The 22,193-nt window shown below is 38.4% G+C and overlaps 2 protein-coding genes across 2 annotated transcripts; one reads left to right on the forward strand and one right to left on the reverse strand.

Annotated features, from left to right (window-relative positions):
* Positions 1-5,316: 5,316 nt before the first annotated feature.
* Positions 5,317-10,403, reverse strand: LOC130933791 (uncharacterized). The gene is made up of 3 exons (XM_057863404.1): positions 8,955-10,403; positions 7,917-8,871; positions 5,317-7,823 (listed from the first exon to the last, which is right to left on the reverse strand). The coding sequence occupies exons 1-3, from the start codon at positions 10,401-10,403 to the stop codon at positions 5,317-5,319; spliced, it is 4,911 nt and encodes a 1,636-aa protein (XP_057719387.1).
* Positions 10,404-11,439: 1,036 nt separating this feature from the next.
* LOC130933792 (uncharacterized) lies at positions 11,440-12,483 on the forward strand. The gene has a single exon (XM_057863405.1). It carries the CDS (start codon positions 11,440-11,442, stop codon positions 12,481-12,483), a length of 1,044 nt encoding a protein of 347 aa, XP_057719388.1.
* The last annotated feature ends 9,710 nt before the right edge of the window (positions 12,484-22,193 follow it).

Raw genomic sequence — 22,193 nt, forward strand, 5'->3', positions numbered from 1 at the left:
CTTTTCTCTGTTTTCTTTTTTCGTTATTCTCGATTTCCATTGTTTTTTGACATCAAGTTCTGAAATCGTTTTTGAAGAAGAAGAAGCAGCAGAAGATAAGGAGGAGAAAGAGAAAGAGTTATGAATTATGCATAAGGTGTACTTCAACGAATTTTTGGTGCATTTCTTAAATCCTTTGGGTGTATTTTTGTAATCTTTTGTGTGTATTTCTATAATCCTTTAGGTGTATTTCAATAATCATTTGGGTGAATTCTTGTAACCATTTGGGTGTATTTCTGTAATCCTTTGGGTGTATTTCTGTAATCATTTTTCTGAAATCCATTATATTCAAAACGATTTCAAAGCTTGATTTCAGAAACCATGAAAATCGAAAAAAAAAACGAAGCAATAATACCAGTGATAAACGCAGGTAAAACAACGAATGAAAAGGCAAAGAGAGAACACACGAAGGAAATCGAACAAATTTGACAAGAAATTCGTTTTCATGGAAGAAGAAGAACAAGAGTCGTTCATAATGCATGGTGAGTAGGACGTTTTGAAAACAGAAAGTGGTTGAATAATGTGCGTATTGTTGGGCTTGTGCCAACTTGTAATCTTGTAAATAAAAAAGACTTATATGTGTAATAGACCTTTTTTTAAAAATAAGAATACAATAAACTGAAAATTTCATAATAATTTTGTTAAATATTTTTATCCAATGTTTATATTTATTTTAAATCAAATATAATATTAAAATATAATTTAATCTAATATATTTTATACTAAATATAATACAAAAATTTAATTTATTTTTTATTTTTTATTTTTTTATCTTTTAATTTTTCCATTTCTATCTTTCAGTCTTCTTTCCAAATCCGTAAAAGCATATATATTATTTAGGGGTGGCAAAGCGGGCTGGCCCGCCTCAACCCGCCCCGCCCCGCATAGGCCCGCCTCATAAACGGGGCGGACCGACCCGCCCCACCAACTAAAATGGGTTCAAAATGCAAGCCCACCCCGCTTTATGGCGGATTGGCGGGCTAGCCCGCTTGACTCTTTTTTCTTTTTTTTTTGAAAAATAAAATTCATTAAAATTAACCAAAAAATAATAATTAAAAAATAAAATACAAATAAAAAATAGTCAAATTATAATATAATTTGTTTACTATTTTTTTTAATTTTTAACTTCAATAAAATTGTTCAAAATAATATTTGTCAATAAAATCATTTTTATTTTAAAAAATAAGTCACATAATTTGAGCATATATACCAAATTGTAAAATAAAATAAATAAAGTTAATAACTAAAAGAAGAATAAAAACAAAAAATGAAAAAAAGTGTTTAAAAATTCTATAATTATTAATTTTATAATAGTAGCCACTATTTTATTTAATAAAAAAAAGAAAAATATAAAGCTTCGACCCGGCGGACCGGCCCGCCCCGCCCCGCCAATTTAGCGGTGCGAGTTTGGCGGATTTTTTTAATTTGGCGGGTTCGAAATCCTAGCCCGATCCGTCTTTTTTAGCGGGTTTTGCGAATCGGCCCAGCGGGCTCGACCCGTTTTGCCACTCCTAATGTTATTAATGATTAGTAATTTGATTACAAAGCTCTGCTACAAGCCTACAACTATACACTACTACACTATATATAGCAATTGAACTAACTCCTATAATTCCGTCAACTCTATCCGTTGCTGCTTCTGAGATTATCTGATTCGTTGCAAGTTATGATGAGCCATTTGTTGTAATTATGTTTTCTAATTTTTAATTAAAACTTCTACGTTACCAATTAATTTCAAACGAATATATTTTGACTTAGATATATCAAGAAAACAATATTCAAAAATTATTAAAATTTATTATTTTTAATTATTTTTTTAGCCATTAACCTTTTTTTAGTTAATAATTTAATAATATATTTTTAATTTATATTTATAAATATTAATAACTAACTGTTAACAAAAATAATAAATCTGTAACCTTCTAACATTCATATATATATATATATAGGGATTTCATATATGCATTATAATTCGTTTTAGTTCGATTTTTTATTTCTTATCTTTTATCTTTTTTGGGTGTTTATACATGGAAAAAAAAACAATAAAAAGGAGGAACAATCCTAAGAAAGATAATTCATATCACTGCCCGAGGATAGTAACGAGGTCATTGCATTAAAATAATAATAATAATACATATTGATTAATTATAATAAATATTTAATAAATAAATAGTTGTGATACGTTACCATTATCATCGGCCGTCTGGAAAGCTCGGCACGTGAACAGATAAAATCGGCCTCGCACATTTAAAGATAAAAAACGTGCTTAACAAACCTAATTACCAAAACAGAATATCATAACTGTTCTTACCAGCTCCGGCCGAGGTATAGGTCGCTTTCTAGATAGGTCGGCAGACTCCTGAGATACGATCCGGAACCTCGTCCACCGGAAGGAACACGGGGGTGGGTACCTGCAAAGGCACTCCGACGATCAAGTTAATAAGAGAATATGTATGAAGGTTATTTTTGTGACAGATTGATTACCTTCTCCTCCTTTTGCCTTTCCTTTTAAATCTGTTTGTTGCCGAACGTTAGACTTGGGTCGTAACGTTTGGAGAGGTGATTTATTGCTCATCCGACGTTATTGAGTGAGAATGAATGCTGATTGTAACCGAAGATCGGTTGTGATGGCGAATACGTTACCGAGCTTATAACTCGTAACCGACCATACAGCTCATATCACAGCCCCCAAGCTTGGCCTGACTTAGAGGAGACAGGTTGAGCTTTTAATTGGCGAGTTATAGCTCGGTGTGTGGAGCCCCCAGGTCAACGTGTCTCGTTTCCCCACTTACTGTTGACATAGGTATAGATGGGATTGCTCGTTGGGTGTTGTGTAGTGTAATTATTACTGCTTGGTTCAACTTCCCATGAGACTTGGTAACCGTTTAGTATGGCTTTTAAGTTAACGGCCAGGATGTTATAATTGAACTGAAGAGTTAAATTAAAATTAGTGGCTAGGGAAGCTTGTGGAATTCTTAAGGTTTTTGAGTGGGAGGCAGAAATTGTTATAGCAGAAATGAGTACTAGAGGTCAGTAAAAACTGCTTCTTCTTCTTCGTCTCTAATACTTTTGCTTTCTGTTTTGTTCTTTGAAAATGAGTGAGAAAAAGAAAAAATTTTTTGTTGGTTTTGAAAATGACGAAAGTTATGGTTGGGTTGACCAGGATGTACACATACGTGCATCTTTATTTTCCGATATGGAGAGTGTAAATAGGGTGAACTTGGGAAGGATAGTTAGGAGTGGGTTTCGGGTGGAGATGCTGCCATGCAGTCGATCTGACCGGGTTTTCCACAGAAAAACAGATTTTGAATACTTTTACATGTATAGTTGCGTAATGGAGGAACTGCGAGTTAAGCTTCCTTTTTCTGTTTTCGAATGTGATGTGATGAGACAGATGAATTGTGCTCCGTCTCAAATACACCCGAATGGGTGGGCTTTCATCAGGTGCTTCCAGGCTCTGATGGATTTCCTTGAGATTGAAGCGGAGTTAGAGCTGTTTTTTTGTCTGTTCCAAGCCAAGGGGGTTTGGAAGGGTTTGTGGATCAATCTAAACAGTACTCCAGGGTTTTCAATTTTCAAACTTTACAAATCCTCTTTTAAGGATTTCAAAGAGATGTTTTTGAAAGTGAAATCGAAAGATGAAGATTTTCCTTTTTATCTAGACGAAAATTTGGGGGAAAAATTTCCCATGTATTGGTGCTGTCAACCGCAGCATATACTGGGTCCGGAACTCATTAATTCCCGAAATGAGTGTATTATCTCATTTCTAATGGAGATGGTTGATAGGGGAGGGTTAGTATCTGTGTCCGACCTACTTGTGTGGGAGGAAAATAAATCTGCTGTGATAGAGTATTTTGGTAAGGTATTTTTATTATGAGGATTTTTTCGAGATTTTAGCTGCTCAATATATGTACTGAAGAATTTTGTCTCTGTGTTGTAGCTGGCAATTTTCCTGGGGTTACTGCTTCGAGCTTGAGATCACGTTTTAAGGCGAAGAATTTTGATGGTTCCTCATCGAACGCTGATAAGGCGGATGGTGGCACCGAGGTTAACCAACCTCAGCCAAAGAAGAAGAAGATTGTTTTCAAAAAGAGGAAGTCAGAGTCTGGTACTGCCGAGGAGGTGTTGGCTAAAGACAATAGCATTCCTCTTGAGGATTTATCAAGTTTTATTGTGAATCAAGAAAAGCTTCATGTTTTCGAAAAGGAAGGGGAGTCTGGTTTAGTATGGAGTAAGAAATTTCCTTTTAATGTGGTAGCTGATGAGGTTGTACAAACTGTGTCTGATATGAATCGGGTGGGAGAGGTTGGAGATGTGGCAGTAGATCAGTTTCTACAGGTTTGTTACCGAACATATTTGTGATATTCAGGTCTTGTCTCTTTTGTTTTTTTTTTTGACATTTATTTTTGGTTTTCAGGTGTTAGGTTTCCGACTCGCCAGTATTGGGCGTAGTCAAGAGAAAAAACATAGGAGGCTGGCTTCTGAACATAGCAAATTTACTGAACTGAAAGATCAGCTATCAGTAAAAGAGTCGAATTTGACTGACCTGAAAAAGAAGCTCTCTGATGTTGAGACTGATCTGAAGGTTGAACGAGAGTCTCGTGAAAACCTTTCTGGTTTGCTGAAAAAGAAAGAAAGTGACCTACTAGGCTTTACTGACCGAGTTATTGATTTGTCGGCGAAAATTAAAGAGCTTGAGAGTAGCAAACAGGGTGACATTTTGGATGCGTTTGCTGAAGGGTTTCAGAGGGCTGTGAACCAGGCAAAGCACCTTGCTCCTGATGTTGATTTTTCTGCTATGGATCCTGGGAAAATAGTTCAGGATGGGAAACTTGTTGATGATGAAGAAACTGCTGAGGAGGGTGATGATAATCTGGCTGACTGATTTTATTTATTTTCTGTTAAAAGACACTTAGACGTGCTTTCTGTAGTCTGTATGATTAGGGATTTTCTGTTTCCTAATCGTTTGTTCTGTAGCCTTTTGTTGGCGTGATAACTGATATGTCTGTTTGCGCATCCGTAGTTAAATGATGCGACTTTTTGCGTTTAATGGTACTTTTGTTAATGAATTGTAGTTTGTTTGGAACTTCAAATAGAGATAGATGCTTACTGAAATTACTTGAAAAGATTTAGACTTTATTGATAGTACCTGTACAACTTTGCACCAGCCTCATTAAAACCTCTTTGAGTAAAAACCTTTCGGAAAAAATCCTCAAAGTAGGAAAAAGAGTACTGGTTTATTTTCTAACTGTAATATCGTTTCAAAGAGTTGACATTTCATGTGCTTGGAATTTTTGTGCCGTCTAATTGCTCCAACTTATAGGCTCCTCGTCCGAGGACTTCGTATACTCGGTAGGGGCCATCCCAGTTTGCGGCGAGCTTTCCATGGGAAGGAGGTCGGCGGGCTTGCTCAGTTTTTCTTAAGATCAAGTCGCCGACGTTGAATGTTCTCGGCTGAACTATTCGTGAATATCGTCGGCTTAACTGTTGTTGTAGTGCTCGGTGTCGAATAGCTGATGTTTCTCGAATTTCTTCAATTAGGTCAAGCTCTGCCTGCCGAGCTTCATTATGATGCTCGGACTGCGTTCTGAGGGAACTTTGCGATATCTCCATAGGGATCATTGCTTCGGATCCATAGACTAAGCGGAACGGCGTTTCTTTTGTCGTTGAATGTACTGTAGTGTTGTACGCCCATAGCACTTCTGGTACAAGTTCGGCCCATAATCCCTTTGCGTCGTCAAGTTTCTTTCGTAGTGCCTGAAGGACGACTTTATTAGCGGCCTCTGCTAGGCCGTTTGATTGTGGGTGCTCCACCGACGAAAAATGCTGCTTTATTTTTAAGTTCTGCAAAAACTCCTTAAAATTATGGTCAGTGAATTGCCGACCATTGTCAGTAACAATATGGTGTGGTACACCGAATCTACAAATTATGTTTTTCCAAACAAAACTTATCATTTGGGATGATGTGATTTTTGCCAAGGGTTGTGCCTCGATCCATTTTGAAAAATAGTCTATTGCAACCACTAAATATTTCACCTGTCTTGGGGCCGTGGGGAATGGTCCAAGAATGTCCATTCCCCATCTGTTGAACGGCCAGCTTACCTCGGCCTGATGAAGATGCTCTGCTGGCATATTAATCATCGGTGAGTGTTTCTGACATTTGTCACAGGATTTGACTTTCTGTTTACTATCGTCCCATATTGTCGGCCAGTAAAAGCCTGCCCGGAGTACCTTTCGTGCTAAAGTCCGAGCACCACAATGTATTCCGCAGATGCCCTCATGGGCTTCTGCCAAGACAATATCAGCTTCTTCCCTGTTCAAGCATTTTAGCAAAGGTCGAGAATATCCTCGCCTATAAAGAGTGTTATTCATCAGTGTAAAAAAGGAGGCTTGTCGTTTAAATTTACTCTTTTCCTGAATTTCTTCTGGAATAGTACCGTTTTGAAGATAATGTATGTAAGGTTGTTGCCAACCCTTTTGATTAATTGTGCTTAGGATATTAGGTATATCAATGCTTGGTCTGCTTAGAGTTGATTGGAATAGGGTTGAAGTTTGTGTTTGTGTTGTGGCCAATTTTGACAAAATATCGGCTTTGTTGTTCTGTTCCCTAGGTATATGGCTGATGTCAACCTTTGAAAAATCATGTAATAACTTTTGGACAATATCTAGGTATTTCAACAATATCTGATCTTTTGTTTGAAAACCATTGTTTACTTGCTGCACAACTAGTAATGAATCGCAGTGAATTTTTAGAAATTTGACATGTAAGTCTTTAGCTAACCTGAGCCCGGCAATGAGGGCCTCATATTCGGCCTGGTTGTTACTTGCTTTGAACGAGAATTTGAGAGAGTGCTCGACTACTATGCCTTCCGAGCTTTCAAGTAGTATGCCTGCACCTGCCCCTTGGGGATTCGAAGCTCCATCAACGAATAACGTCCAAGTTTGTTCTTTATCGTCGGGCTCTGAGGATGTAAGCTCGGCTACAAAGTCTGCTAAATACTGAGATTTGATCGACCCTCTGGGCTGATACTGAACATCAAATTCGGATATCTCTATGGACCACTTAACTAATCGTCCTGCTAACTCAGGTTTAGAAAGTATCTGACGAAGCGGGTGAGATGTCCGAACAATGATCGTGTGACTCTGAAAGTATGGTCGGAGTCGCCTGGCAGAGAAGATTAGTGCGAGGGCGAGCTTCTCGAGCATTGGGTAACGTAGCTCGGCATTCTGCAGTGACTTGCTCACGAAGTAAACCGGCTGTTGTTCCTTGTTGCTCTCTGTAATAAGAACAGAACTAATAGTCGCATCAGTCACAAATAAGTATAGATATAAGGGTTCGCCGAGCTTTGGCTTTTGCAAAACAGGGGGTTTAGATAGAAACTGTTTTAAATTTGAGAATGCCTGTTCACATTGTTGATCCCAAGAAAATTGTTTTGTTGTTTTCTTTAAGCATTGAAAAAAGTTAAAGGATTTAGCTGCCAAACACGGCAAGAATCTGGATAATGCGGCCAGGCGGCCTGTTAGCCGTTGAACCTCCTTTACTGTAGTGGGACTGTGCATGTCAAGGATAGCTTTGCATTTCTCTGGATTGGCCTCTATTCCTCGGCTTGTTAGAATAAACCCGAGGAACTTTCCTCCACGGACGCCAAAGGCACATTTCTCAGGATTTAACCTCATATTGTATTTTCTGACTTGGGCAAATATTTCATCAAGGTCGTTGGTATGCTCGTGGCCGACCTTTGTTTTGACGACCATGTCGTCCACATAGACTTCAAGGTTCCTGCCTATCTGTTGTTCAAAGATCTTATTCATTAATCTTTGATATGTTGCACCTGCATTCTTTAAACCAAAAGGCATGACATTATAGCAGTAATTACCATATTCAGTTATGAAAGCTGTTTTTTCCTGGTCTGATGGATGCATAAAAATCTGGTTGTAACCAGAATATGCATCCATGAAACTCAGTGTACCGTAACCGCATGAGTTATCTACTAAGCTATCTATGCAGGGTAAGGGATAAGCATCTTTAGGACATGCTTTATTTAAATCAGTGAAATCGACGCACATGCGCCATTTACCGTTGTGTTTTTTTACCATAACGATGTTAGCTAGCCATGTCGTGAATCTGAGTTCCCGTATGAATTGAGCATCGATGAGCTTTTTGACTTCTATCATGGAGGCCTCTCTCTTTTCGTTTCCGAGATTTCGCTTTTTCTGAGAAATTGGTCGGGCTGATGGGTTGACTGCTAATCTGTGTGTTATTACTGATGGGCTAATTCCCGGCATATTCCCTGAGGTCCAAGCAAATAGATCGGCATTCTGACGTAAGAATGTGGTCAGCTTTTCCTTCGCGTCTTTATGCATTGACGCTCCGATGAAGGTGAACTTTGCTTGATCATCAGTCAAGGCGACCTTTATTAGATCTTCATTTGGTGTAGGTCGTTCTTGAAGATCGGCTCTTGGGTCCAGCTCGGCTAAGGCTGGCTGCTCTGATTGTATAGAATTGATGTGAACTTCGGCAGTTTTCCTTGTAGGCTTTAGGCTTATATTGTAGCAGCGGCGAGCTTCATGTAAATCACTGTGGATGGTTGCGATGATGTTATCCTGCACAGGAAACTTAACACAAAGGTGAAATGTTGAAACTATTGCAGTGAATTTATTGAGAAATGGCCTTCCTAACATAGCATTATAGGGACTGAAACAATCAACCACCAGATACTGGATGTCTTGTGTTTTAGACAAGGGATGTTCTCCGAGGGTGGTTTGTAACCACACCGATCCCATCACCGGGACTCGCTCTCCCGAGAAATCAACTAATTCTTCCGAGTATTGCTGTAAAATGTTAGTGCTCAGTTTCATTTTTTGAAATGTACTAAAAAAAGGATATCGGCGCTACTCCCTGGATCAAGTAGTACTTTTTTTACTATAAGGTCGGCCAGTTGGATAGAAATGACCACTGGATCATCATAATTGGTGTAAGCAGCATTAAGGTCGGCGTGTCCGAAGGTCAGCTCGGGGATGTCCTGCACCGGAGTGGGGCTATGCGGAGTATCTTCGACTGCTAACATGGCCCTGTAAGTTCTTTTTCTAGCCGAGCTTGTATGGCCACCACCAGCATAACCGCCAGAAATGCAATTGATCACCCCTCGTGGTTGAGTAGGAGCTTTCTCTTTGTCCTTTGATGACGGACCTGGCGTTAGTTGTTTGGAGCTCGATGCCGCTCTCTTTTGCATATGTCCTGTAATAAACTTGTCAAGATGTCCCTGGCGTGCCAAGCGCTCTAGTAGATCTTTGGCGATGACACATTCGTCTGTTGTGTGGCCATGCTTCTGGTGAAAACTGCAGTATCGGGTTTTGTCCACGTTCTTTGCTTCTGGATAGGTGCCTGCTTTCCGAGGGGGTTTGATCAATTTAGAGTTCAGTATCTCCTTGATTATATCGTCCCGTTTGGTATTAAACTGGGTGTAAGATTCATATCGCGGGACAGGCTTAAAACTCTTTTTGTTGTCTCTTGGCTTTTCATCATCTTTTGGGGCCGACTTGTCTGCCTTTCGTGCCTGGCGAAGCTCCTCAATATCAATCTGTCCCTTGGCTTTTTCTCGAAATTCGGCCAAGGTTTTGGGTTTGGCAACGGCGATGGTCTCCTGAAATTTTCCTGGGCACAGGCCGCTCTTAATTGCGTGCAAATGGACCTCAGGATGTAGGTCAGGGATCTGCATGGCCACTTTTGTGAATCGAGTTATATAATCTTTTAAGCTTTCTTGTGGTCCTTGCTTAATAGTCGTCAGATAGTCTGAGTCGTGGAGGTATATTGCAGACGCTGCAAAATGATCCTCGAACTGACTGGCTAGTTCCTGAAAGCGGGAAATTGAATCTGCAGGCAAAGAACAAAACCAGTCAAGTGCAGGACCGTCTAAAAAAGATGGAAAACATCGACAAAGAATTGGATCGGATGCACCGTTAACAATCATGATAGACCGGAATTTTTTGACGTGTTGCTTTGGGTCACCCAATCCGTCATATGGCACTAAGGTGGTCGGAAGGGTGAATTGTCTGGGGAGTTGAAAGTTCATTATTTCGGCTGTAAACGGTCCTGCCGAGTTGTCGGGTTGCTCCTCCTCATTATCAGGGTGAGCTTCTTCGTTTCGTCGGTTTTCTTCATCCCTGCTCTGTGGCGTCTCAGAAACATGAGTTCTTTCGTTGTTCTCATGATCATTGTTGTGATGTTCTAAGCGAGCTTGCTCCAGTTGCGCAATCTGGTTCTGCATTCTCTGATTGTCCTCCGCCATCCGTTGATTTGCCTGTTGAAGCTCGGTCACCATCCTTAAAAGCTCGGATGGGGTGGGTGGGGGGACATCAGCCATAGGGGCACGTGAAGATTTCGGGGTTTAGCTCTAATAATGTCTCGAACTTCGGGCCCCACGGTGGGCGCCAAATGTTCTTACCAGCTCCGGCCGAGGTATAGGTCGCTTTCTAGATAGGTCGGCAGACTCCTGAGATACGATCCGGAACCTCGTCCACCGGAAGGAACACGGGGGTGGGTACCTGCAAAGGCACTCCGACGATCAAGTTAATAAGAGAATATGTATGAAGGTTATTTTTGTGACAGATTGATTACCTTCTCCTCCTTTTGCCTTTCCTTTTAAATCTGTTTGTTGCCGAACGTTAGACTTGGGTCGTAACGTTTGGAGAGGTGATTTATTGCTCATCCGACGTTATTGAGTGAGAATGAATGCTGATTGTAACCGAAGATCGGTTGTGATGGCGAATACGTTACCGAGCTTATAACTCGTAACCGACCATACAGCTCATATCAATAACCAACCTACTAACTCGGACTTATCCACAGTAAACGGGTAAAACAACTTTTATAAAGCCGAGCAGATTCTGTTCTCAGTTTTTATATTCATTTTATTACTCTCACTCGAGATTATCACTAACTTGAGCGTCGGAGTATCTTTTGCAGGTATTTCCGCCGCGGCGTTTGGTTCTGGCCGACGTATAGCTCTTCCTCTCTACTGACAACTCGCTCGGAAGTGCTTAAGCTCGGCCACCTAAGTACTCGGATGAATCACTTGGCGCCCACCGTGGGCCGAAATACATCTAACCCCACTTTTTCCTTTGTTTAATCTTTTACTCTATTTTGTAGGATTCTCAATCCTCGAACATGGCTGACAAGGAAAATCCACAACTCACACAAGCTGAGCTCATGGCCCAGTTCGCTAAACTTCAAGTAGAAGTGCGGAGGATAGCCGAGCTATCCGCGTCGAACAACGGAAAGCATGAGGGAGAAAGTTCCAAAAGCTCGGCCCAAGGCAACACAGATCCCTTAAACATCACTCCACCAAAGAAGAAGCTACCCTCGACAACCCCTTATCCGAGGAGATCACAAAGTACCAAATGCCAAAAAACTTTGCACTGCCCTCTGCGCTTGAACCATACAAGGGGTTCCGAGATCCCCGAGCCCACGTGAAGAAGTTCCAATCCATGATTTTCTTCAACGGTGCTAACAATGAGCCCGTCCTCTGCCGAGTATTTCCTACTTACCTCGATGGTGCTGCATTACTCTGGTTTTCTAAGCTGTCTGCAGGTTTAATCTCCTCCTTTGAGGATCTAGCCAGGTCATTTATCGATTACTTTGCTGCGTCAAGAATATATGTACATGGATCAGATTATCTTGGCACCATTAAGCAAGGTCAGCATGAGAGCTTGAAGGACTACATGACCAGGTTCGCTGAGGCCACTATGGAGATCCAAGACTTGGATCTGGCTGTCCACTTGCATGCTCTCAAAGCTGGCCTCAGACCTGGCAAATTCTGGGAGACTATTGCGATAACCAAGCCAAAAACACTGGAAGAGTTCCGAGAAAGGGCCGCAGGTCACATGGAGATTGAGGAGCTCCGCGAGGCCCAAAAGTCGGATAAACAGCCACATCGAAGAGATGAGGAAAAAGCTCTCAGATCACCAAGCAATAGAGACACAAAGAAACTTTTCAAGCTCACACCAAAATACAATACGTACACCATATTCAACACCAAAAGAGAAAACATCATCAAAGAAATCCTGAATGCCAAAATCGTGAAGCCACAAGCTCGAGCAGGGAACTACCAAGACCAAAGGTTCGTGGATAGAAACAAGCATTGCGCCTTCCACCAGAAGTTCGGCCATACCACGGACGACTGTATCATTGCAAAGGACCTGCTCGAAAGATTAGCACGCCAAGGGCTCCTAGACAAATATGTCAAAGGTCGAAAAGCCAGAGGGACAAACTCGGACAAGAACGAACACAAACAAGCAGTGACAGATAAGAAAGAACAGACAACTCCTGATCTACCAAAAGGAATCATCAGCCACATATCAGGAGGATACGCAGGTGGAGGTGAAACGAACTCGGCCAGAAAACGGAGCTATAGGGCAATGCTGGCAATCGAGGGAACATTGTAGCCAAAGAAGGAGGAGGGCCCAGATATCACAATATCTTTCGATTAATCAAACTTCAGATCGGCAAGCCCTAACCTCGACGACCCAGTAGTGATCTCTATCCAGGTTGGAGAGCTGTTGGTAAGAAAAACACTGCTGGACCCAGGTAGTAGTGCTGATATTTTGTTTTATTCTACTTTAAAAAGATGAAGTTATCAGAAAAACTAATACAGCCCTCCTCGAGAGAGCTAATTGAGTTCTCCGGAGAAAGGGTCCCCCATCATGGGACACATATGGCTAACGACCACAATGGGAGAGATCCCTATGTCGAAATCCATTGATATTCAATACCTAATAGTAGATTATTATAGCCCTTATAATATTATAATTGGGAGACCCGCCTTAAATATATTCAAAGCGGTAGTGTTCACGTTACACCTGTGTGTTAAGTTTTTAGTGCAGGAAAACAGAATAGCAAGAGTGTACGCCGATCACCAAGAAGCTCGGCAGTTCTACAATGCTAGTCTAAAGCGAATCCAAGCGAAGCAGGAAGCTCGGCCACAAGTCCAAGCGATACACAATTCTACCGAGGCCACAATGCTAGCCGATCTCGACCCAAGAGAAGACCTCGATGAAAGACCCCAACCAATGGACAACCTGCACCGAGTAATATTAACAGCAGATGAAAAGCAATATACTCACATTGGAGAAGCACTGGAGGGGGATGAACGAACACAACTCATACACATACTGCGCCAGAATGCCGACCTGTTCGCATGGACGCCGAAAGATATGCCCGGAATAAGCCTAGAGGTTATCTGCCACAAACTAGCGATTGATAAGACAGTCCGACCAATGGCGCAAAAGAAATGAAACCTCGGAGAAGAGAAAAAACAAGCAGCACTTGAAGAAACCAGGAAACTCCTCAATGCAGGTTTCATCAGAGAGATCCACTTCACCATATGGCTATCAAATGTGGTAATGGTAAGGAAAAACTCAGGTAAATGGCACATGTGCGTCGACTTTACAAATCTAAACAAAGGTTTCCCTAAAGATGCATATCCATTACCTTGCATTGATAAGTTAGTTGATAATGCTTCTGGTTTCAAAACCCTGAGTTTTATGGATGCATACTCTAGTTATAACCAGATTTTGATGCACCTAGAGGACCAAAGCAAGACAGCTTTTATAACAGAACATGGAAATTTTTGTTACAAGGTAATGCCTTTTGGCCTAAAGAATGCAGGTGCGACGTATCAAAGATTAATGGAAAAAGTATTCCAACGGCTAATAGGTCGAAATTTGAAAGTCTATGTAGATGATATGGTAGTGAAAATGCCTGCAAAGGGGTCACACTGTGATGACTTGGTAGAAATTTTCAACCAACTCCGAGCATATAACATGAGGCTCAACCTGGACAAATGTGCTTTTGGAGTCCAAGGAGGGAAATTCCTCGGCTTCATGCTAACCTCACGAGGTATAGAAGCCAACCTAGAGAAATGCAATGCAGTGCTGAGCATGACAAGTCCAAAGACAGTAAAAGAAGTCCAGAAACTAGCAGGGAGAATAGCCGCCCTATCACGTTTCCTACCTGCAGTGGCAAACCGATCTTATCATTTTTTCCAGACATTCTCTAAAGGCAAGAAATTCACATGGACAGACGAATGTGAAAACTTCTTTACGAAGCTCAAACAGCTCTTAACATCACCACCAATACTTCAGAGACCTGAGGCAGGTAAGCCGTTGTATTTATATTTATCAGTATCTAACCATGCTATAAGCTCAGTACTAGTAATTGAAACAGGGAGAAAGCAAAACCTAGTATACTTCATCAGTAGGGTACTACAACCAACAGAAACAAGGTACCCGAAGATAGAACAGCTAGCACTAGCATTAATCACCACGGCAAGAAGACTGCGACATTACTTCCAGAGCCACACAATCATAGTACGAACAGACCAACCATTGAGGCAGATATTAACCAGACCCAAGCTCGCCGGATGATTAACAAAATGGTCTGTCGAGCTCTCTGAGTTCGACATTAAGTACGAATCAAGGAAGACTCTGAAGTTGCAAGTACTTGCCAATTTTGTATCAGAAATGACTAATGAAACACAGCACACAGAAGCCAATTGGAGTATACATGTAGATGGAGCATCAAACAGAGAAGGAAGCGGAGCTGGGGTATTGCTAAAAGAGGGAGAGAAAGTGATACCGAGTAATCACTATAGTTTCGCTTCAATGCAAGCAACAACCAAGCGGAATATGAGGCTCTGCTAGCAGGACTGAAGCTCGCCCAACAACTCAGGAGACCTCAGATAACAGTTTACTGCGACTCTTCACTGGTAGTACATCAAATCAAGGGCGAGTACCAGGTAAAAGATCCTTTGTTAGAGAAATATTGGCTCATAACAAAGGATCTCATCTCAAAGTTCAATAAATTTGATATTATTCATGTAAACCGAGAATAAAATACCAGAGCCGATGTGTTATCCAAGTTAGCCACAACAAGGCAAGCGGAAAACACACCGGCCCTGTCCCAACTAACACTTAACAAGCCAAGCTTTAAGCAGGACACAATCTTAAGCATCATGCAGGTACCAGATTGGAGAACACCTTTTCTCAATTACATCAACACAAGTGCAATACCAGATGATGAGCCGAACTTACCGCTCTTCAGAAGAAGAGCAAGCTTCTACACAGTAGTCGGAAACACGCTGTATAGGCGAGGATACTCCCAACCACTTCTCAAATGCATTAGCAAGGAGGAGGCTGAAGACGTTATGGCAGAAACACACGAAGGGGTTTGTGGAAACCACATCGGCGGTCGAGCATTGGCTGCAAAGATACTACGAATGGAATATTATTGGCCGACGATAAAAAGGGACTGTATTTCGAAAGTCAAGGCATGTGATAATTGTCAAAAACACGCCACCCTCTCAGAGACCCCAGCTGAGGAGCTCCACTCCATAGAGGTAAGCTGGCCTTTCGATAGGTGGGGATTCGATATCCTCAGACCTTTTCCGAAAGCGCCAGGCCAGGTAAAGTTCCTCTTAGTATCAATCGACTATTTCTCTAAGTGGATAGAAGCACAACCACTAGCACATATAACGGCAAAAAAAGTGCGATCTTTCTTATGGAAAAACATTATATGTAGATACGGTATCCCAAGAGAGATCATCTCAGATAACGGGAGACAATTTACAGACCATAAACTTGCTATTTTTCTAACAAATTTTAATATTAAGCATCATTTTAGTTCAGTCGAGCACCCGCAAACCAACGGATAAGTTGAATCAGCTAACAGAATTATCTTGCAGGGATTAAAGAAAAAGCTCGGTGAGGCTAAGGGAGAGTGGGCCGACCTCATCCCAGAAATCCTATGGGGTTACAACACCAGCATTCAATCTGCTACCGGAGAAACTCCTTTCAAGCTGGTATATGGCGCAGAAGCACTGATCTCAGTAGAGGTCAGCGTTCTGACGTTAAGAGCCGGGCTTTATAATCAACCGAACAACTTGCAAGCTCGAATAGCCGAGCTAGATCTTGTAGAAGAGGAAAGAGAAATCTCAGCCATTAAACAACGAGCCAGGAAGCAGTTCATAGAACGAAGACACAACAAAAGAGTAATTCACAGGTCCTTCAATAAAGGAGACCTCATACTTAGACGAACAGAAAAAGCTCGGAAACCTCCAGCACATGGCAAATTAGCAGCAAATTGGGAGGGACCTTTCCGAGTTCTCCAGAATCTCGGAAAGAGGGCTTACAAACTAGAAACTCTTAAAGTAGATCGACTTCCAGGAACATGGAATGTCTCCTCCCTAAGGGAATATTAATCATGATACATGCTGTAAATTCACGAATGATGGTATTCTTTTTTTCCTTCGAAGGTTTTTTCCCAAACCACATGGGTTTTACTCAAAGAGGGTTTTAACGAGGTCGGACGCCACAAACTATTATACAAATGTCATTTGTATTGTAGGCAAAACATTTATGTTATCATCATAAACTGGCATATACTTCAGTCAACAACAGTCAAAATAATCCGAGTTTCATACTCGAAAACCAAAATACATATGCCGAGCATAGTTCTTAGAAAACATTCAAACTACAAAAGCAAGTCAAGTTTTTTCATAAAACTGCCTTATCACCTACACTAGAGCTCTCACTCTCCTCATCGATAAACCTCATAATTCACAAATCGGCCATTAACAACCTCTTTCATTGCAGAAACATCATTGCTAGTGCAAAACAAAACCATACTGCTATTATAACTTTGCCAAACAACATATCTTATAATAAAAAAAGGCCAAATAGTCACAATAAAGCCGAGCTTTATACTTGGAAAACAACAACTTACGAATGAGAATAATACTCGAAAATGTCCAAAACACGAAACAAACAAATATACCTGAAGAAAACTACTAACACCAGCTTGACCAACCTCATTGATCATTTTCATATCATCCAAGAAACAGCAGAGCTCGTCAGCCATCGTACTAAAGGGATAAAGCTTCGCCCACAACGACCTCCCATGCTCATTCTCATCATACCCATGAAGCCTCTTCTGCGACTCGTAAGCAGACTCAACCATTTGGAGAATCATGGAAGAGTCACCTTTGCCCTCCAGTACCTCGGCAGCATTACCCTTCGCCTGACCCCTCTTACGCTTGGGCTTCTAAACAGGCCCATACTGAACAGCGGCAGCAGCAGGACCTTTCCCCACATTGCAAGAGACTTCTTTTTCACCTTTCTTGCGTTGGTTGAAAAAAGACTTCAAACCCGTTGTGGTAATAGTGGGAGCCTTCTCGGCTGCAAAACAAAAGCAATCAACTCAAAATCAGGAAGAATATCTCATAACAAGAAAGAAAGAAATACGGTAAAACAAGTTACCTATATGATCATACACAGTCTGTCTATCAGTATCCCATTTCAACATCTCAGCAACCGACAACAAACCCTTCGGACCCAATGACTTAAATAAGAAGTCCATCATAACATTATCATCAGGAAGCCTATCATCTATGTCTAGCACTTGATATGGCTCAGGACACCAGGACAAGGGAAACTTCTCGACTAAATGTTCATTCAAATAAAAAGGAAATTCCTCGGGTACACTTCTAACTTTAACAAACATAGATTTAAAATCTTTGAACAAAGATTTATAAAGACCGAAAATGGCTCGACGTGGATAGCTACTAAGGTTCATCCACAAACCACGACCCACCCCTTAGCCTGAAACAACGAGAAGAAAAGCCTAAGAGACGGCAAGTGACCTAATAACTCCATCAATATCTCAAAGGCCCGAACAAAATCCCAGGAATTAGGGTGAAGTTTGGTTGGGGCACAGTTCAACCAATATAAAACCCCACACTCAAACTCGGTAAAAGGCAGTTTGACTCCTAACTCAGTAAACAGACAGCTATACATGTAAAAGAAGGACCAATCCTTCAACCGGTCACAGACTCGGTCCTCTTTACCACAGGGCAACAACTCTATCCTAATGTTACTACCTTTCCTGACCCACAGATCCGACCCCAACAACCTTACTGACTCGCCGTCATCAAACTACGACGCATATCCCTTCACCCTGGCATCTACCCAACCACACGCATCACCCCCATCACAGTTCTCCATCATAGGCAAAGAAAGAATAAAACACAAAGTAGAAAAAAATACAAATCAACACTGACCTTTGTTAGTCATTTTTAGATAGGAATTGAAACCAAATTTCTTTTCTCCAGGAAACACCAACAGAATATGAAAAAAAAAAAGAAAGGTAATAAAAAGTAACCTTTGCAACCCAAACGGTTACTAAACCTATCACAATTAATCCTGGTCATAAAAAAAAAAGCATTAAATGACTTCAAAATTCAACGGACAAGGGTGTCTGGGAAAGCGGACCACGTTTCACGTCAATCATGTCAACCGGCGTGAAATACAAAGTAAAAAATAAACACACAAAAACGTTTCAGAATTTCTACACAACCAAGCCGATCTTGGGGGCTGTAAGGAACATTTACAACAACAAAACCCAGCGACCGAGGTTCGCGACATCCCTAATTCAAAAGCTCGCCTTAGTCCTGTCCAAACCAAGGCAAGTTTGGGGGCTATGATACGTTACCACTATCTTCGGCCGCCAGGAAAGCTCGGCACGTGAGCAGATAAAATCGGCCTCGCACATTTAAAGATGAGAAACGTGCTTAACAAACCTAATCACCAAAATAGAATATCATAACCAACCTACTAACTCGGACTTATCCACAATAAACGGGTAAAACAGCTTCTATAAAGCCGAGCTAATATGCTCGGCTAAAGGCAGATTCTATTTTTAGTTTTCATATTCATTTTATTACTCTCACTCAAAATTATCACTAACTTAAACGTCGGAGTATTTTTTGTAGGTATTCCCACTACGGTTTTTGGTTCTGACCGACGTATAGCTCTTCCTTTCTGCTGACAACTCGCTTGGAAGTGCTTAAACTCGTCCACCTCGGACGAATCAAGTTGCATTATCAATATGTCTATTAATATACTAACATAAATAAAAGTGCTGGTTAAAAAGAGTATTGTCTCTCTAAGAAAAGTTTAATTTGCTTCTAAGTAATAACAGTTTCATTTTTCAATAAAAGGTTGGAAATGAAAAAGTAAGGTGTGTCCGCTTTGTATTTTCTTTTTTTTTCTTTTTGATTTTTTTAACAATAAAATAATAAATTTTATTTTTATTTTTATTTCTGTTTCTTGATTTACATCTTATTTTATAAAGTTTAAAAAATAAAAAATATAAAATACAAAATATAAAAAGAGAAGCAAAAAGGACTCATTATTTGCCATTCTTTTCCTAATGTTTTTCTTTTTAACTACTGTTATTTTGGTTTTGATTTTTGGTTTTGCTAGTATTTATTATTGTTTACTATCCTTATATCATATAATAAACGAAGAATGCGTTGGATCTGTTCTACTTTTGTAAAGTGAAGAAAGAACCTGAACCTCCCTTTGATATCCATCCTCATCATGAATGTGATGAAATGAAATGGTTCAATTATATTCCCGTCTTTCACTCCTTCAATCACTTTAAAACTTTTTCTATTATGATTAGTATATTTTCTTAGGTACTGATCAAGCTCATTCTACACTAATATCCATGGCATCACTTTTTCAAGTTTAACAAGAAGCTATGCTGCACGAATGCTCATCGTATGAAAACGAAACAAGATATAATATTAAATATATGGATATTCGAATTTTAAAATTTGTATAAGATATAGGAAAATGACATATATATATATATATATATATATATATATATATATATATATATATATATATATATATATAAAAGTTAAGATATAATATGAAACAATATATATATTTAATATTTTATTTATATTAAAATATAAATTTATTTTTAATTATTTTTTATATTTTTAAATTATAAAAAATATAAAAAATATTTTTTATTTTAATAAATAATAATATGTACTATTTTTAAATGTATTTCTTAAAAATAAGGTTAGATGTTGACACGTAATAGTATTTAAGTGTATTTAAGTATATTTAATTTAAAAAAAAAATTTATCTTTTATTAAGACACAGTTGAATGCAAAAAATACTGTGTATTAAATGAATATCGTATCTAAAATATATCTAATATAGCGATAGAACAATTCAATATAGTGTTCATATTTCATAAAGAACAATATAGTATATATGGCTAGGAATCGGCTTTTTTATGAAAATAAAATTAAATCCTATCATTCATGATAAACAAACTTTAATGAATATGTAGAGTTTTCCACTGTGTAGTATAATGTAGATGATATATTGTTTAAATCCATAAAATATATATTTTTAATTTTTAATATTTTTAAAATAATTTTTAACGTTTAATTTTATTTAATTTTATCACTAATATTTTAAAATAAATTTTAATATTAAATTAAAATAAATTAAATATTAAAAATAAATAATGTAAAAGATTCAAAAACATTAAGACAAAATATATTACTTTTTATTTAGTTTTTGATGGCATGCCGCATGCAGAAATATGAAATTAGTAGACAGTAGTGACTAGCTACAATGAGGTGCAAACTTTGAAACGAAGTTAGAAGGCAATTATTATAGCCACAAGGTGGATGTAGTACGCGTGCAATTCAGATCCATCACACCCACACTAACTTTATTATAATTATATTATATACTTAATTAACACACACAACATTGGATAACACTCTTTTTTAAATTCGTCCTCAAAATATGAAATTAGTTATATATATTAGTTATTAGCAGATAGAACCTAAGTTAATTAGTTCTTTTATTAATTAAATGATGATGTATTATGTTAAATATCACGTAATATGATAATATGATAAATTAATATTACATATCATAAAATAATTAGATAATATATCAAATTAGTATATCACGTATTACCTGATATGTCATACATTTATTTAGGATCAAATTAATATCTAAAGTACATATGTAAATTAAGTTCTTATATTAAATTATTCTTTGTAAATTGATCAATTTTTTTAGTTTTAAGAATGAAAATGATTTATATATGTATTCTTAAAAATTTATATATGTATTTTTTAGAGACGATTTTGAGTATTAACTCAATATATGACATATGTGACTAATTTGATATATTAACTAATTATCTTATGATATATGACATTAAATTATTACATTATCATGTCACGTAATACTTAACGTGATACATTATCATCTAACTAACAAAAAAAATTTAATTTATAATTTATTTTTTAGAGACTAATATAACTAATTTAATTTTTTTAAAATTAATTAAAAAAATAAATAATTTTATATATATATATATATATATATACAAATTTGACTATTAACCCCACTAAATATATAATAAGTAATACCTAGAAATACCTACTTATCTAGAGTGAGGACTTGTTTCATATAATAACCGGCAAATTAGGTCAGAGTGTAAGAGCAATGCACTTGTAGCCATGCCATGCATGTGAATTGGTAAAAAACTAATAAGATACATATAAACAGCATTTATTCAATTTTAATTTGATGCACGAAAAGCACGTGTGAATAGGTTAATGGGAATAAAAGGAATTTGTTGGGGGCGGCGTGCGGATGAGTGGTGGTGGCATCAGTGGAGGATCACCGTCCTAAGCTTGCGCCCACCACTACTTTCATCCTATGATGTATGGACATTGACACAGACACGAGACACAATACAATACGGAACACGCGGATACATAAATTTTAAAATCTTATAAGACACAGGGACACGGCATATATATAGAATATAAAGTATTTTTTAGATAAATTACAATAAATTTTTGATATTTTATTACTGTTAAAATATAAAATAATTTTTTTAATTATTTTTAATATTTTTTAATTATATAAAAATATTTAAAATATTTTTTGTTTTAATAAATAATAATATATATTATTTTTAAACTCATTTCAATGATATATGTTAAAAATAAGATTGAACATGTGGATACGTGATTTAAGTGTGTCTAAGTGTATCTAAAAATTTTTTTTTTATTTTTTATTAAAACATAATTAGACATACATATCGAATAACTGTCAACAAATATCGTATCCAAAACATGCGGACACGACAACTCAACAAAATATCCGTACTTGATAGCTTTCATCTCTCTTTTGCCATTTGCCAATTAAATTGGACAATAATACCAACGGCTAAATCTTATTAATATTCATTCCATATATAA

The sequence above is a fragment of the Arachis stenosperma genome, chromosome 6, assembly GCF_014773155.1.
Source record: "Arachis stenosperma cultivar V10309 chromosome 6, arast.V10309.gnm1.PFL2, whole genome shotgun sequence".
NCBI lineage: Eukaryota > Viridiplantae > Streptophyta > Magnoliopsida > Fabales > Fabaceae > Arachis > Arachis stenosperma.